At 47.1% G+C, this 17459-nt stretch overlaps 2 protein-coding genes across 2 annotated transcripts in view; both read right to left on the bottom strand.

Annotated features, from left to right (window-relative positions):
- Positions 1–1573: 1573 nt before the first annotated feature.
- On the bottom strand, positions 1574–10354 carry GPN2 (GPN-loop GTPase 2). Its single transcript, XM_006862380.1, has 5 exons — positions 9881–10354; positions 9191–9347; positions 7326–7486; positions 6116–6246; positions 1574–1664 (listed from the first exon to the last, which is right to left on the bottom strand). Exons 1-5 carry the CDS (start codon positions 10289–10291, stop codon positions 1574–1576), a joined length of 951 nt encoding a protein of 316 aa, XP_006862442.1. The 5' UTR covers positions 10292–10354.
- A 1032-nt stretch (positions 10355–11386) lies between these two features.
- Positions 11387–17459, bottom strand: part of GPATCH3 (G patch domain containing 3) — a 17111-nt gene continuing 11038 nt past the window's right edge. Inside the window, exons 3-7 of the mRNA XM_006862249.1 lie at positions 13498–13672; positions 12967–13026; positions 12368–12489; positions 12107–12234; positions 11387–11603 (exon numbers count right to left, since the gene is read on the bottom strand). Of these exons, the coding sequence (XP_006862311.1) occupies positions 11387–11603; positions 12107–12234; positions 12368–12489; positions 12967–13026; positions 13498–13672 (702 nt within the window). The remainder of the gene's footprint in view (positions 11604–12106; positions 12235–12367; positions 12490–12966; positions 13027–13497; positions 13673–17459) is intronic.

The raw sequence follows: 17459 nt of genomic DNA, 5'->3' as shown, positions 1-17459 counted from the left end.
CTGGCCTCAGTTTCCCTGCCTTGCTCAGTTGATACTTCCCACCTACTACACAGGTGTTAATCGGGGTGAGGTGCTTTGAACTCCTCAGATGAAAGAGGCTGGGGAGGCAGCACCCAGTTATTATCCCCCATACAGCCAGGCGTGGGAGCTGAGGTGGACTGCTTTCATACTGTTCCAGCCATAGGAACCTCCTCAAAGCCCCTCACTCTTCCGCCTTCTGCTCTGGCTACCAAAGCTACAGAGCAGAGCTGAGTCACTCCTATTTCAATGCCACTCTAGAAGTGATCTTACTGCACCAAAGTCTCCAACTGCCCAAACCACCACTGACCTCTCTTCCCCCAATTAACAACTTCAGCAGTGCTTTATAGAAGCCTCCGTTTCCTCCTGCTCAGCTACAAAATCTTGGGGATAAGAACTGTGGCTTTTTACCAGTAAGTATATCAAAGCAGGGACACTCGCAATGAAGAAGTCAACAAAGTGAGTTGAGGGAGTCAAAATGACCAAGTTCAAACTCTCCAATGGGGCTTAGTAATGCTCCCTGTTAGTAATGCTCCCCATCCTATCTCTAGGAGTTGCTGTGAGAACCACATGAAGACCATCTGTGTGCAAGCACTTCATAAAATGCCAGGCCTTTCATGTGTGTTTCACAGCTCCAAATATCTGCAACTAAGACTTCAGGCACAGGCACAAGGTCTTTCCCAGTGATCTATCACCCTCTGCAGCGGAGCGGCAACTGCCAAAGTTAGCATGGGCTGCCACCTACTGGCCAAAAATAGGAACTGCGCTCAATCCAATTTCTCAACTTCATGCCATCTGGACAATTTTTACCACACCCTTATTAAGCTGTCTTATTACATACGTAAACATTTTTCTTTAAATAAACTCACTTTATATAAATAAGTTCATTTAAAAAGTAAGCTTTTAATCACTACTGTAAATGGAAAACTAGGCAACCCTTGCCAAAAATAGGATAAAACCATAAAATAAATACAATGAAAATAGAACAATGGGATAGAGGGTCTAGTTAGAAAGTGTTGCCAGTGATGGCTCAAGTCTGAGGTTGGCTCACTTTTAAAAAGGACGATTAACAAAAGCACAAATTGGAAACCGAATGTATGATACAGTATTTGGGGGCATCACTGCCCTTCCTGTATGTAGAAGCAGGACTCCCGGAGAGGCAACCACTGGCCATAAGACAGACCTTCTTTGTTCAGTCCCAACCCCCTGGACTGCTGAGTGTCAAAGAAAGTCTGCACAGAAAGGATGGACTCAGCTCTTGTACTGGCCATAAAGCCCATTCCACCACTGCCTGAGATGGACCAGCGCTCTGTGTTTCTGGAGTCAGGGCTCAGAGCTCCTGAGACCACCAAGGGTATAGGTGGGACTCTTCTGGGTGCCGCCTGGCACCATGTTTGCCTTTTCTTGTCAGCTGTCCTTTACAGAGCGGTCTCCTCGCCAGCCTCCCAGTTCTGGTTGGGAGGACTTGCTCTTGGTTTTGCAGCCTGCTGAGCTGCCCACTGCCCAAAGGAGCCTCTACTTCCCCCAGTGCTGTGGAGATGAGTTCGGTTTGTGCTCAGGGTCCAGCTTGTGGCAACAGTTGCCTGGCTTCCTGCTCCACTGGCTGCTCTGTGGATGTCACGTACTTCTCCTGGAGACCCAGTGTGCTGAAGGAGGGCCCGTCAAGGATGAGAGCATTAGCAGAGGTTGGGGAACTGGGCAGGCTACACGCAAACGAGGTCACTAGGGCCTGAGAAGTCCCCCAGAGCATCCACATCCAAGTGCTCCTCTCTGCCTCCTCCCCACGTGGCTGAGAACCAAAGTGCTAGCCCTCCAGCTCTGGTTTAATGCACATGCTCTGAAGCTAGATCTTGTTGCTAAACACCATGGAGACATTCAGAGCACAGTGACTCACAGCAACCCTACACAGGGTTCCCAAGGAGCGCTTGGCAGCTATCAATCACTGACCCTGTGTTTTGCAGTCCAGTCCTTAGTCTTCAGCACCACACCAAGATTCCTGCAGGGATCCAAATCTTGATTTTACCATTTCCTTTTTCCCAGTTGTAGCGTTGCTGCAGGCACTAAATGAGACAAAGATTAAGAAGTGCCTAGCGTATCTGGCACACAGTAGGTGCTCAATACATATGCTCAACCAACATTTGTGACTTCTATTTTCCTGACAAGGGATAGAACTTATGGGAGCTCAAAGAAAATGAGAGATTCTTGCTTCAGGTATAGGATGCCTTCTACCTCTCTCTAGGACAGCAGGAAAGTGGCGGAGGAAATCACAAATGAAATTCACCAAGGCAAAGACCGCAATACTGTAGACGGACCACTGCAAGGCTGGCCGGCCTAAGGGCTGGGGTCAGCCAAGAAATGTAACTGAGAATACATGGCTATTCTACTAGGCGATTCCAATGTCAGAACTGAAATCCTAATAACTAGGGAGAACTAGGTTTGAAGTGTTCTTCCAACATATCCTTGGAGAGGGACCTAGCGGTTGCCACTGTCTCCTCTACCCATAGTCATCTAGCTATTCTGACTCACAAGGAGCCTACGGACAAAGAACTGCTCCACAGGGTTTCCAAAGACACCACCTTTCTCCCGCAGAGCAGATGGTGGGTTTGAATTGCCTTTTGGTTACCAACTGAGTGTTTAACCACCGCACCAATATTCTCTTTGCCTCCTCTAGACGTCCCAAATTCCTCACTTAAAAAAGGGGGTTGTTGTTGTTAAGTGCCTTGGAGTCAGTTCCAACTCATAATGACCCTTTATAGAGTTTCTAAGGAGCAGCTGGTGGGTTTGAACCACTGACCTTGTAGTGACCAGTCCAGTGCTTATTCTATAGTGCCACATCAGGAGTCCTTAAAAAGGGGGTTATTGTTAAATGCCATCAAGTCGGTTCCGACTCATAGCTATCCTGCATAGGGTTTCCAAGGAGCAGCTGGTGAGCTTGAACTGACCTTGCAGTTCAAACCAACCATGCAGTCCAGTGCATTAACACACAGCGACATGCCAGTGGGGGTTAAATGATGCCATGCAAGTGAAGAACTTAGACACCAAAGAATGTACTGGGTGGTGGTGGTATGCTGCGGAGTTGGTGCCAACTCACAGCAACCCTGCATAGGGTTTCTGAGGCTATAAATCTTTGCAGGAGCAGAAAGCGCATCTTTCTCCCTCTGAACAGCTGGTAGTTTTGAATTGCTGACCTTGAGGTCAGCAGCCAGACTCATAACCACTACGCTACTAGAGCTCTTAATGCTCGGGGTATGGGTCCAATATTCAAAATCCATCTCATTCCCATGAGGACTTGTCAGGGGATTCCCTTACGTTCTATTTTTTCTTCATAGAACAGTCAGTTGAGGTTTTTTAGTTTTGGAGTTCTGGTGTGGCGCTGGACTGGATCAGCACTGGACTGACTGCAAACCACAAGGTCGGACATTCAAACTCACCAGCTGCTACTCAGAAGCCCTATGCAGAGTTACTATGAGTCAGAATAGACTCAATGGCATTTAGCAACAGCAGTTTTATAAAAATCCTAGTTCTTATAGATCCATTAGCACTAAACCAATGCTTTCTCATGTCTTTTCTCTGTATATGATTCTTCTGAGACAGATGACACACACAAAAAAAGGCACCTACTCAAAACTTTTCTTTCCAGAACCTGTGTCCCAGACTTTGATTTTCCTCAAGAGGAACTGCCTTGTTCCTAACCCAAGTCAGCCCCGAGAATCACTCAACTCATCTTACTTACGCCTCAACCTACCTGTTCATGAGTCAGGTCATTCTACTCACAACCCCAAGCATTTCTCAACCTTGAACCCCCTATTTCTGCATATACTGCTCCTTCTTCTGGCACAATCTCTAAGAAGCGTTCCTTTATTCCCACCATCTCCAGCAGCAGAGCACACCATTTCAACCTCGGTACCAATCCCTACCTTACAGACAGATGAGGTTGACTTTAAGTGGGTAGGGTGGGGGTAAGGGCCTAAAGTCAGCACAAATGCTCACAATTAAGATTTTCATTCAACAATTTTCACCCAAGCAACAAGATAGGTCTAGGGGTGAACCAAAACATTAGCGAGGTATGCACACCATAGAATGGTCAACCATGTGAGCTCAAAAGGGAATTTATCCAAGGACAAAGTTCAGAAAGTGTGGGACAGAGGAGGACTGGAAATTAGAAACACATGGCAGGAACGGGATCTATAATGTCACATTGAGGGGATTGCAATCAATGACATAAGACAAAGTATGTATGATTTGTTGAGAATGTAAGTGATGGTTTGTAGCTCTGCAAACTTTCATTTAATTCCTAAATTAAAAAAGATTACACTTGAGAATGCCTTAAATCATTCATTAACCACAGAATAAATAGTTTTTTGTGAATGCAATCTTGTACAGAATACATATGAATGCATAATGTACAATGTGTAAAATAAAATGGCAGTACTGTTTAAATCACCTTCTCCCATTTTTGCTTGAATGTGCCAACATAGCCTACATGCTGGCAAGAGCTTCTCAGAACCTATGCCAAACACTGCACTCCACTGCCATCATTTATACATTGTCTGTCTCCTGGTGAGCTTGCTTTCTCACGTGTGAAAAGATCTAAGTGCTGATTAGATTTCCCTTTATGCCCAGGAATTCTGGGTTCAGATGCCAAATCTCTTGAGACCATCAGCTAAGAGGGCTTGGACTTCCCCGTCCTGCTTCATACATGACCTTTGTGACACCACCCAGCCCATGCCCTTGGCTCCAACTCTACTCCTCTCTGACCCAACCTAGTTCTAAAGTCTAGTTGCTTCCTGGACATCTTCTCTGGATGTTCCGTGCCCCACTCATACCAGCTCCCATTCCTTCCACCCCAAGACAAACCTGGCCCCCTCCTCGTCCTGCCTCAGTGATTAACACCACCACCCACTCCACAGTCCAAGCTAGAAACATGGGTGTCTCAAGTCTGCTCCACCTCCATCTATCCCATAGCAACCGTCACAAATTCTTGTAGTCTTCTTGTATGCCAGCAAGTCAATTCTGACTCATAGTAATCTTATGTATGCTCGATTTAGTAGTTTCTCAATCCACATCCTTCTTTCTACTCTCACTGCAAATGTTTAAGCCCTTGTTACTTAAAGAGAAAGTAAAAACTCTCTTATTCCCAAGCATATCCCTCAAATGACTCTTCCACACTGTTATACATGGAATTGGGTTCCTCAAAATAGGTAGTGTAAATCCCACTATACCTTTGGTTATAATTCCATTTAAGAATGAATACTGTTTTATTAATAAGATAGTATTTACCTCTTTACAGACACACGCGAGAAAATTAAGCAAGAAGTAAGCAAGCACAGATGGGGGGAGAAGACAGATGCCACAAGAGATCTCCCAAAAACAAGACACAGAAGCTGAAAGACACGAGGACCATCTCCCAGAGCCAAGTCAGAAAATATTCTCCTAGAACTGGTGCCCTGAATTCAAATTTCTAGCCTCCTCAACTATGAAAAGGGGTCCTGGTGTGGTGCTATTGACTAACCACAGGTGGTGGTTCAAAGCCACCTGCTACTTCTCAGAAACCCTATACAGGGTCGCTATGAATTAGAACCAACTTAGCAGCACCTAACAACAAACTGTGAGAAAACAAATGCTCCTTGAAGCCACCTACCTGGGATATTTCTGTTACAGCAACTCCAGAAACTAAGATAGACACTCAGAGGCTGTTTTCTAAAACATACAGAAAACCAGTGTTCAGCAGTCCCACTGTCCCCCCCGTGAGCTGAAGTCCACACTTAGCAGGGTACTCAAACCTCCATGGCCCACCTGCAGCACTGCATTTCCCTTTCCACTTCAATCTCAACATCCCAGGTATCCTGACCCTTACATTTCTCCCTGCCCTCTCATTTCTGGGTCTTTGCATTTATTATTCCTTCTCATCAACTTCCTTCCTCTTCCTCAGGGACAACCAACTGAAGCATTGTGAAGCATCTGAACATGACAGTCACCAAGGAGCACACCTGGTCAATAAGAAATCAGTCATCTATAAAGCTGTGGCCACACCCCCACACCCCGTCTCTCCCTCTTGGCTGTGGCCAGGAAGAGTAAGCCTACAGAGTAAGGATACGAGGAGAAATGGAAGTCAGCTCCCACTGCAGCAGACATCATGGCCTCCAGGCTTCGCTGCTCTTGGACCCCAAAGCAGTAACCATTGGCTTTATCCACAGCCTGGAGCACTCGCTGGATGCTCTCCTTGTCCTTGGCGGAGAGGACAGAAACAGCTCGGTGAGTGACAAAGAGATGTGCAAAACTGAAGTTGTACAAAAAGACTGGCAGTCTCCAAACATAGCTTCCTGGATGTTGCCTTCTGACACCTTTCTACATGCAGCTTCAGTGTCCAGGAGTGCTCTGACATCCCCAGTGGCGTGGTTCAATACCATCATCCCTAGCCACCAGCCTGCCCAGATTAGAACAGGTAAATCCCTCTATGTACACTCACTGTGCCTTGGGCTAATCCCTCTTGTAATTCTAATCTTGTCATGTTTTTAAAAAAATAGTATTTTATGTTTTTGGTGAAGATTTACATAGCAGTTTAGTTTCCCATCTAATTTTCACACATGTTATTCAGTGACTTTGGTTAGATTCTTCAGTACGTGAACATTCTCATTATGTCTATTTTGGTTGTATTGTTTCCATTAATCTAGCTTCCCTGTCCCCTTAAATTCTTATCTTTGTTTTAAAGTAACTGCTGACTGTTTTGTTGCTCTTGACATCTTAGAAATCTCTATTAACTTGTCTACTTCCTCAATTTGATTGTACACCCCTTGAGATCGGGGATCTGTTTACTGAGACATCTCTAGAGTCTGGCACACTCCTTAACTAAAGGAGGCACTCAGTAAATATGCATGTTATATAACCTGGCTATAACTACTTCCTCATGCATATAATAGTGAGAAGAGAAGAATGGTCTACACATCACATGATAAAAAGGACACCCCATGATAACGTATTGTTTAGTCCTTAGTACACAGAAAGCCTTCAGTAAGTGATAGTTGTTATAATTAATGTTACAGAGTTCGACCTCCTCATTTTGGAAAAGAAAAGTGTAGTTTGGAAAGAGAAGAGACATGCTAGCTTGCATGGTCTGGTCACCCCCTTACTGGAATTCTGCCCACCACAGCCCCTTATCCTGAAACCAAGGAGACCCAACAATCATCAGACCCAAGACAAAGACCACTGTATGGGCCCTCAAAGCTTCCTGAAGCACTGATGCAAGAAGGCCCGAAGCACGGTCAGAGCTCACAGTCATAGGAAAGAGGCCTTCTAACCCACAGTACCTGGATGTTGAGAGGAATGAAGGAGACCAAGCTGTAGTCTTCAATGAGTTGCACCAGTTTCTCATTGAGCTGGCGGTAGTGGCGGAAGAATGGGTCAGTTGCCAGGTGGTCAAGCAGGTAGGAGAGGTCCAGGACCTCTGTGTAGTAGTCCAGGTTGAAGGCTAAAGTGAGAAATCAGTGTTCAGGAGCTGCTGGCAGGAGGTTCAAGACCTGAGGAGTGCATTTCCTGTCATCCTTTGCTTGCATGTACTCATTCATAAAACAAATACTGACTGAGGCAGTCCAATGAGATGAATAAGGACTGAATACTTGGTTTCACCTATTGGCTCTAACATTTACCAGCTATACAGACAGATACCCACCTCATAGGGCTGCTATGAAAATTAAGTGTGAGACAATGCTTGATTAATATGAACACGTACAAAGAACTATGATTGATGCTGGAGCCAGAACAGTGAACATGGTGGTCCCTACCTCGTGGAGCTTACAGTATGGCAGTACCTCTAGAACTTAGCGCTTACTGTTTTTCAGTGCCTTTGAGTCGGTTCTGACACATAGTGACCCTGTGCATGGTTTCCAAGGAGTGGCTGGTGAATTCAAACTGTTGACCTTGCGATTTAGTGCTTATCCTACAGCACTATACACCAGGACTTCACCCACACTGTGAAGACTCCACAGATGCTGACCAAAAGCAGGGTGGCCTCTTGAGTCAATCATTTTCCCTCTCTGGCTGTGTTCCTTCTCAAGGTAAAATGAAAAGATCGGTCTAGATGATTCTGAGGTCACTAGTTTCATTCTGTGAATATAAACTATAAATTTCCTAAACCCTACAGACGGTCGCTGAGTTGAAATGGACTCGATGGCATTTAACAACAAAAGCAACCAAAAGAAAGTGCCACCTCTACCCCTGTACCATCTCTGCCCAGGAAACTCACAGCATTTGGACTGCTTAGCAGGTCAGTCCCAAAGAAAGCTGGGGGAATCAGGCAGTTGAAGATGTTTCTGCCTTCAATCTTAACAAGCAAGTGGTTCATTAGAAATTGACTTCCCCATTCCTTCAAGAAAGGATGTACTGAGCATTCCGACACAAACTTGTTGGATTGTCTCCCATGAGAATTAGGAAACTAGAAGCAGACACACTTAGGGCCTGGATTCCATCTAAGCTCGGATTCTAGCTATGTGATTGACCTTAGTCTGTGTTTCCTCACCTGGAGCCATCTCTTGTGAGAATGACCTTCACAGAGCTAAAGAGGTTGAGGACCACTGGGTAGCCATCTGGGTGAGAGGTTGTGAAGGAGAGAGACTTGGGAAGGTTACAAATCTGGGTACAGATAAAACAGGGTTTCTGTGGTTACCAAGAGATGGACCAGGGTCCTGGGTTGAAGAGCCCCTTCAATGGGCTGACATACCTCTACATCCTGACTTGGCAGTCAGCTTCCTTGATTGGGGCCCCTGACTTGTCACTTTCCTAACAACCTCCTTTCCTGCCCACATTTCTGTTCATTTTAACTGATATTCTGTAGCGTCTTTTGTGGCTGGAAGCGCTATTTAGGGTGTTGATACGCCCAGCTATTGGGCCTTTGCTTGATAGTAGCTTGCCTCTCCCTTAGTCTTCCTCACCTTGACAAATAGCACCCCCATGTCTACTGGCCCAGTCTAAAGCCTGAGTCATCTATGATTCCGCCGTCTCCAAAATCAAGAACAATACCTGACACAGAGTGACTCAAAGTAACCGGGAGGGATCCAGGCCCATCTCCGGCTGTTATCATCATGGCGTAAGCCGCTTCCTTGAGTGGGTATCTGTGCTGTGCTCTTGTCGCCCAGCTGCTGCCCTACTCCTTGTCTGTCAGATCAGGAGTCCTTACCCAGTTTCCCGTAGTGTTCAATGAGGTCCATCTTGGAGAGGACGTTGACGTGGGGCAGCTCCACATGCAGCATGGTGGCCAAGGAAGTACACAGTACTGAAATGAACTTGGCTGGGTCTGTGCAGTAGTGAGAATCCACCAAATGGACAGCAGTCAGCTGGGAAGGGAGGAAGACAGAGTGAGAGTGGCCTGGGGAGACAGTGAAGTCAGGGCCTGTGTCTCCCTCATCAGACTGGGGGTCCTGAAGACAGAGTGCAAACCTCTCCCTAAGTCTCCTCTTGCGTCTGTTCTGTAAAATCCACCTTAGCTTCCCCCTCCCAAGAGATACTGCACATTTTTCCTTCTAAAATGCTTCGCACTGAGCTTCCCACTGAGCAACTGGTTCACTTCCAATTGCATCCGACTCCATTCTTTGCACCTTTCCTCACCCACTTACAATAAACGCCATGCCACTTTCCATGCCACCTAACAAGGATAACAGACTTCCAATAACCCAAAGCTGGGTAACAGCCACATTACAGATGAAAACTACTGAGGTTCAAAAGCATAAAGTGACTTATCCAGAGCCACAGTGGCAGGTACAGAACTCAAACTCACACTGTTTAATTGCAAAGCCACTCGGCCCCTACCCTTCTCCCTGAGTCTCAATTGTTCCATTTGCACAATGGGTATGCCCAACCCAACACATACCCTGAGGTCCCACTGCGCCATTTGTGCGAAGATGTTGCGCAGGGCGCCGTGGTGCGTGCAGAGTTCCACCTGGCCAGGGCAGTCGAAGAGGAAGTAGTGACCGCGGAGGGGATTGAGCTTGGAACGCAGCCAGTCCAGGTTGGCCTCCAGGTACTCCATGCAGTAAAGCAGGCCGCCGTTGGGCCCCAGCTGCAGGGCGTCCATGACGTCGGCCAACCCCACCAGCTCGCCAACGTCCACTGCGCACTCGTACGGCAGACCCTCGTTGGCCGGGTCCAGGTTCACCACGGCCACGCGCCGGCCCAGCGCGCGCAGGAATTCACTCATGCCCAGGCAGTATGTGGTCTTTCCCGAACCCGGCGGACCGATAACCACCTGCCCAAAGGCTGTGGTTGGGGCAGCCCCAGCCATGGACAAAACACAGCCCCGTACTGAGCAGACCCAACTCTGCAAGAAAACGCCGGGGGAGCCAGGCCGCAGGGAGCACAAAGGATAAGGGGGTCCCAGATGCGCACTTGCTGGGGACTCTCGGGTAGGCCCTCGGGTCGCCTAGAAGGTACAGTCACGCCCAAAACAGTACAAGACCAGCAAATAGTCCCGCACCAGACTTCCGGGAAGGGTCGGAAACGGAAGGGACTGAAAGGAAGTCCCGCCCTCAAGGTGACGACGCAACGTCCCCCCCGAGGGGCGTGGTCACGCAGCCGCGGTTTCTCCACTTAGGGATGGTCCGGATGGATCCTCGGAGGAAGCTTTCTCGAGGTTTTTCCTGACCTTCCGGCAGGCCCAAACTAGTTGTTGTTAAGTGCCATCGAATCGGTTTTGACTTAGGGTTTCCGAAGTGCGACTGGTGAGTTCGAACCGCCGACCTTGCGGTTCAAACCGACCTTGCGGTTTAGTGCTTAGTCTACAGCCTCACCCCAGGACTTCCGGCAGGGCCAAACTAGAAGACTTAACAGAAAAACCTGGTCGTACAACTTCTTTATTCTCCCATTACGTCACACAAGTCCGGACCTTCTCATGGAGTCTCCAGGCCCAGACAGAGGGCCAGCGGGGTAAAGGGGTAGGAGCAATAGTAGCCCCCAGATGGTCTCTTCTGAGCCCCCAAATCCTCTTCCTCATCCGATTCCCTTTAATTCTTTTTGGCCTTCTGGTTGATTCCTTTAGAGCCCCCAAGGAAGGGTGTGCTGGTAACCTTAGATAATCTGGTATTTCAAAGTACTGGGTGGCAGAAGGAGCAAGTCCCAACAGAGGGTCTAGGGCTAAAAGGCCAATGATGGACAGTCAGTAATCCCTAATATCAAAGGGCCAATATGGGGGTACTAAAATGTTTAAAAAAAAAAAAAAACAACTCCCCTTGAGGGACAGAACCAGAAGTCAAGTTCAGAACAAAACACACTGAACAAGCTGCATTCTGCTGCTGCCCCGACTCCATTCTGACTAAGTGGTGGTACACATGGCTGGGCAGAGAGGGCTGCCATCCTGCAGTTAGGAGTGATCCTGACCTTGTTACTCAGGCTCTGAGACACTGTCCAAGGCACAGCTGGAGCCCCTCACAAAGGCCATATCTGTCCGAAACTTCATGCCTGTGGGTGGCTGGCGGCGGAGCAGTGACTCCTGCTGGTCCTGGGGCAGGGGCTCATCATAGATAGTGGAGATGAGTCCTAAACCGGTTCCACGGGGCCGCTTCATTTGCCCAAATGGCTGTAGCTTCTCTCCATGGTACCTGGATAAAGAAGAAGTCTTAATGAGAGGGCTGCTCTCTCTCAACCTCCCCCCCCTCCCCAATAAAGTGAACAGGAAGGGACAGAGAAGTCACTACAACATATCTGGTTTGTCCCAAAGGCAGAGCCTTTCAATCGATCTCCATTCTTTGACTCCCTAATCCATTAACAGTACCAGCATCCAGGTCCTCACTTAGAGCCTTCATTCTGTTACCACTAGGCTCAAGGGCTATAAGTGACTCCCTAATGACAATCACATTAAATCAAGTCCAAACTTCTCAAACTAAAGGGCAAGGGACTGACTCTCACAAGGAATCATACTGTGAAGTCTTAAGGCTTGGTCTTAAAAATATATATATATATTTAAGTGTCTGGCATACTTTCCTCGTCCGTGTTTTAAAGTTCCTCTAACAGCACCTATTCCAAAACCAGTGAGAAGGTAGAAACCAGGTTATAACTAAAAAGCTAGTTTGGGCCCTCAGGGAAGCCCCTCAGCCATACTCACCCTAATCCACGCTTGCATCTGGGATGCTGGCCGTCACTATCCAAGGCCTCAGGCACCCCTGAGCATCTGCTGCCCAGGCCCTGGCCCTCTGCCCATCCCTGCCGTTCCATCACCTTCCGCCCAATGCCCTGTAAGGGGGCAAGACAAGTCAGATATGGCTCAGAGAGAGAGAGTGTGTGTGTGAGTGAGAAAGAGGTGTAAAGGAGGAAAGGAATAAGGTTAGGGAAAGAAAAGAGTTGATGGAGTGGGCACAATGCTCACCTTGGTGTGACGCTCAAAGGTGCCCACCTGGCACTCAACTACGGAACCGTGTTCCTGGCCGTCTCGTAATCTCTGTTCCAGACGCATTTGGACAGAGTCTCGGGCATCTTTGTCTCCACCATCTGAGAAACCAGAAGCTAGTTTTGGGAAGGCCCTTCTCAGCACACCGTGAGGAAAACCAGGTTTCTAAGACATCCTCACAAAATGTATTTATTCATTTTTATGAGGCTGTTATATTACCTTATTTTGTTCATAAGACTAAGAGCTGGCCAACAATAGGAGCCTTGTCTCTACTATTTTATAGATAAGGATATTGTGTGAAGAGAAGTCATAGAACCAATACATAACAGAGCTGGGATTAGAACCCAGTCAGTTTTAACTCCAGAGTCTTGGCTGTTGACCATCACACTCTCAAGCCTAACCATCAGACCCAGAGTTCCCTGAGGCTGTCCCCAGGTGTCCTCCTTCCTCGACAAAGATTACCATGCTCTGCCCACAATCAGCACTGACTACAACCAAATAGAGATGTTTTAAGAGAAATCTTTTCAGTGGGCTACTACCAGTTCTACCTCCCAGTATTGCAAGCCCAGGCCCATTACCTCTGTCGTAGTACACACTCATGTCCACGTCCCAGTCATCGGCTGTCTGTTCATCAAAGTCTAGGAAGACAAAAAAGCATGCATTGTGGACCAAGGACCCTCAGTTCTGTTGAGAGCTAAATCTAGAGTTACATATGTTGTTCTAGAACTTGGAGCTTTTGTTTGTATTTTTATCTCTCTCCTCAGGAGTGGGGGGTTGGGGGGGAAGGTGAAGGAGTCATTCAGACTTTAGGGAGGGGCATCACTCTAAAAGGGATAGTTATTCCCTCGTATACAGTAAAGGTAGATTCTTGGTAAAGGTAATCTAGGATAAGCATTACCACAAGGATGGCAGTTCAAACCTACCAGTCACTTCTCGGAAACTCTATACAGGGTCACTGTGAATCAGAACCGAATTAACAGTACTTGACAACAACATACAGTGGAGGTAAGCCTCTTCCTTAATCTTTTGTTTGGGCTCACTACTAGGGAATACACACATGAAACAGAAAACCCCAAAAGAACTCAGCAAGTATTGTCTGGATGCATTACCTCCTTCCTCCTCCTGCCAAAATTGAGCATCTGTGTAGAACACCAGGCCAGAGCCACCCTTCTCCCACTTGAGCTCAATCTCCTCCTCAAAGAGCCTCTCCGTTGTACGCTCCTGTCTGGTCACATCTTCATGCAGCGCTTCATGCCGCTCCCACTCCTCACACCGGTCATCGTCCTGGGGGAAAGGGAGACATGTGACCTACCAGCCTGGTTTCCTGACCTCATGCCTAGGGGGGCAGCTTAAGGCACAGAACGCATGTGAGGCCAGGCCTTTGACTCCATTCTTTCAAATTTCTCAAAGAAACAGTACATATGAGGGGGCTTCAAAAAGTTCATGGAACAATTCCATTATCTTTTCATTCCCTTTTCCACTAACAATTTGAAGTCCCCTTGTATATGGCAAGTGAGGCTTTGCCTAATGTATCAACATCCCGATTATTGCTCAACATACTTTGCTCCTTCCCTGTTATGGATTGGATCCCATTACGGATTGGATCCCCTTATGGATTGGATTATATCTTCCCCAAATATGTGTTGTAAATCCTAAATTCTATGCCTGTGTTTATAATCCCCTTTGGGAATAGGGTTTCTTTGTTTTTGCTAATACGCCAGGATTCCTTTAGAAAGTGTCTTAAATCAATCTCTTTTGAGATATAAAAGAGATTAAATCAGAGTCTGAAGCTGGTTTGAAATGAGGCAGTAGGAAACAGGAAGTGGTGCCCTACTTACAGATGGCTGCCATAGGCCTCATCTTTCAGTCAGGAACCACTGCTTATTTCCTGCTGCCTGCTTTCTACTCAGGTCAAAATTTGTCAAGCAAGAGATGTAGTTGTTATGCAGCGTCTAGCTGCCCTTGTTTCTGTTAGCCATCACTAAACTACTTTGAAGCCCTGGATAAAATAAGTAAGTGAGAGAAGCTGCGATAAGGCAAGACACACGCAATGAAGACTGCCCAGATGCAGAGGCTCAGAAGAGACGAGGGCTTTCCTTAAGCGCTAACAGAGATAAAGCCTCCCCCTAGCGCTGGCACCCTGAAGTCAGACTTCTAGCTTCTCAAAATGTGAGAAAATACATTTGTTTGTTAAAGCCACCCACTTGTGGTATTTCTGCTACAAGAGCACTAAGAACTAAGACACCTCCATAAGCCTGATACATGCTTATCTCTGCATTTGGGCCACATTGTTTACCCTAACTGAATCTGCCCTCCTGTCCCGTAATCTCTCCTCTACTTACTTCACTAAGTCCTTCTCACCCCTCAAGTCCTGCAGTCTCTATGAAGACTAGTCTATAACTCAGACCCACAGTGCTCTTACCAGTCTTTGAACTACTCAGTGGTCATCAGTATATATTGTTTAGCCCTTTACACATTATTTCGCAAAGGAGGAAAAAGAACATGAACTAACATTGTTTACTGGGTCACTTGACCTTCACATAACTTAATTCCTTTAATCATCCCAACAACCTGTGACATAAATATCATTCCCAGTCTGCAGATGAGGAAAACTAGCTTCAGAAAATAAACTGATGCCTTCAAGATAGTATACCAATGCTCACTGGTGACCATCCCAGTCAACTTGTGATTGAAAGTGGGAAATGCAGCAAAGAAGACATGGGTTGAGATTGGCCACTTTCCACAGACACCTGATGACCTTGAGATGAGAAAGAAAAGAGGAAGGGCTGGCTGGTTCAGCATGATGTGTGAACTCCTGAGTCCAAAGACACTGACCTAGCCACTGGAGGCTGGAGTGAAGCAGCCAGCTGATCTGAAGGGCGAGGGGAGGCATGTGAGAACTCCCAGACTCAAAGACAGAACCAATTGGTACAAGCGTGGATGACTTGCTGCCCAGAATTCGACCAGATGAAGATGAAGATGTAAATTGCCACAACTTTGATTGTGGATGAGGCTGCCCAAAATTCCATCCGAATAGGGAAGGATTCTTCACATCAAGGGTAAAGCACCAACTTGGGGCCTGAAGTGGCTGGCTTACAAGCTTTCATGAGTGTGCTTAGTGTCAGAATGAGGAGAGTAAGTCAGAAACCCTACTGAACAGTTTTCCTCATGTCCAGATGGGTCTGGTAATGAGGGGGATGGGATTTTATGATTCAATTGTGAGTTAACTGTTTTCAGATCCAATGGCAATTGTCGCAATTATAAATGTAGAAGAGGTGCAACTAAAAGGGGGGATCCGTTAATCTGTCATTTCAGGAATAGGGGACCCTAAGACCATTATGAGGGAAGAACATGAGAGGAGCGAGGGATCCTAACCAGAAAATCAGTGACAACAGATGGTGGCGACAGTGAGGGCATAGAGACAGAACAGCAGTAGAATACAGACCCGTGGGCTGAGAAACTGCAGGCAGGAGGCTGGCTTGCAAAATGTGCTCTTTGGAAATTTAAATGAATATATATTTACAATGTGGTATGGTATGTGTACATCAAAAAAGGGAAAAAGTAATAGAGGTAAATACGTTGGTTGAGGGTGTATGGAGGGGATTGTAATCATTACATTGATTTGCTGAATGTAAAAGTGGTGATCTGCCCTGTAAGCCTTCACTTACTTAATACACAAGAAAAGCTTTAAAAAACCAAAAGAAGATAGTATACCAAGAGAGTGGCAGAGTCTGTGTTTCAAACCAGGTTGCCATACCAAGTAGCTCTCCAGGTGTTGGGAGATTTTAGGCTTTTTCAAGGCAAGGAACAGGTCTTAGAGTGTCTTTAGGATCCTGCACAAGCCCCTGGTTTACAACTACTTAACTGGACTTGAGGAATGACAGCATAACTCTGAGCTTAAAACTCTGTGGGTTCCTTTCCAGTTAAAATTCTAAGCGGGAATAACAGAGAAAATGGCAGGCTAGGCAGACGCAATACAAGGCCCCCCTACAACAAAGATATGAGAGACAAAATAGACACAAATGAAAATTCTGGCACCCCTTAGAGAGGTGGATGGAGTACTTGCTTGGAGAAGAGGCCAAGCAGGGACATCGAGAGAGGGCGACTGACTGGTGAACGGCTGGCCAGACTGACCATCTTGTAAGCAGCTTTGGCAGTGGAGGAAGGCCTGGCAGAGCAGGCAACAAGAAAGGTGCAATTTCTTATTTTACCTCATGCTCCCTTGGTGACCAGAAGTGTAGCCAGTTCCCACCCTCATCCACCCCAGCCCAGACCCTGCTCTCCAGGAGTTCAGAGCCACGTAGCTGGGAGCCACGCCAGTATGAGGTGGGGCTGGCTTAGCTACTTTGGTGAGCTGCTGTGGTGCCCGGATTCAGGTGGGCTCAGCTCCAGACCTACAAAACCCGCAGATGAGCATTTAACCAGTTATCCTGCCCCCAACTTCCCTGCGGTCCTAACACACACTGAAACCAGTTCCATCAAAGGCCCCACAAACTACTTCTGGACCCACCTCCTCCATGCACAGAGCAGACAGGGATGGGCAACTTGGACATTGGCTACCCAAAATGGGAGGGGTTACAAAGGCAAGAAGTGACTGGTTTACAAGCTTTCAAGAGGGAACCTAGGTCCAGAGGACGTGGAGGAAGGTAGAATCTCCACTGAGTAGTATCCAATCTGTCTGGGCGGGGCTGATGAAAGGAGATGGGGATAGGTCTCTTGTGATACAACAGTGAAAAATTGTTATCAGGACTGATTGTGAGGGTTGGAAATGCAAAGGTAGATGTTTTGTAGCAAAAGGAGGGGAGTGATTGACTTTGCAGTTTAGGAGTGGAGGTCCCTGGGACCATCAAGGGAGAAGAGCAGAGAGCGGGACCCTACCCAGAGAAGCAGTGACACCAGAGATGGAGGCAGAGACAATGACATGGAGAAATGGAGCAGCTGGGGACTTTAGACCCAGAGAGGCAGTGTGCTTACGACCAGGGAGCAGGCTTGCAGGGTATACCCTTTGGTTGGTTGATGATGCATGGAGGGGATTGTAACCATGGCAATGAAATGATATACAATAGGACGA

This window comes from Chrysochloris asiatica, unplaced genomic scaffold, assembly GCF_000296735.1.
Source record: "Chrysochloris asiatica unplaced genomic scaffold, ChrAsi1.0 scaffold00047, whole genome shotgun sequence".
NCBI lineage: Eukaryota > Metazoa > Chordata > Mammalia > Afrosoricida > Chrysochloridae > Chrysochloris > Chrysochloris asiatica.
This window is presented reverse-complemented; position numbering and strand designations above follow the sequence as displayed.

Excerpts from the sequence above, each read along its gene's own strand:
- GPN2 (XM_006862380.1), bottom strand. The coding sequence starts at position 10,291 with ATGGCTGGGGCTGCCCCAACCACAGCCTTTGGGCAGGTGGTTATCGGT. Across the intron at positions 9,348-9,880 it reads TGGCGCAGTGGGACCTCAGG|CTGACTGCTGTCCATTTGGT; the intron begins GTATGTGTTGGG and ends CTCCCTTCCCAG. Across the intron at positions 7,487-9,190 it reads TGAACACTACGGGAAACTGG|CCTTCAACCTGGACTACTAC; the intron begins GTAAGGACTCCT and ends TTCTCACTTTAG.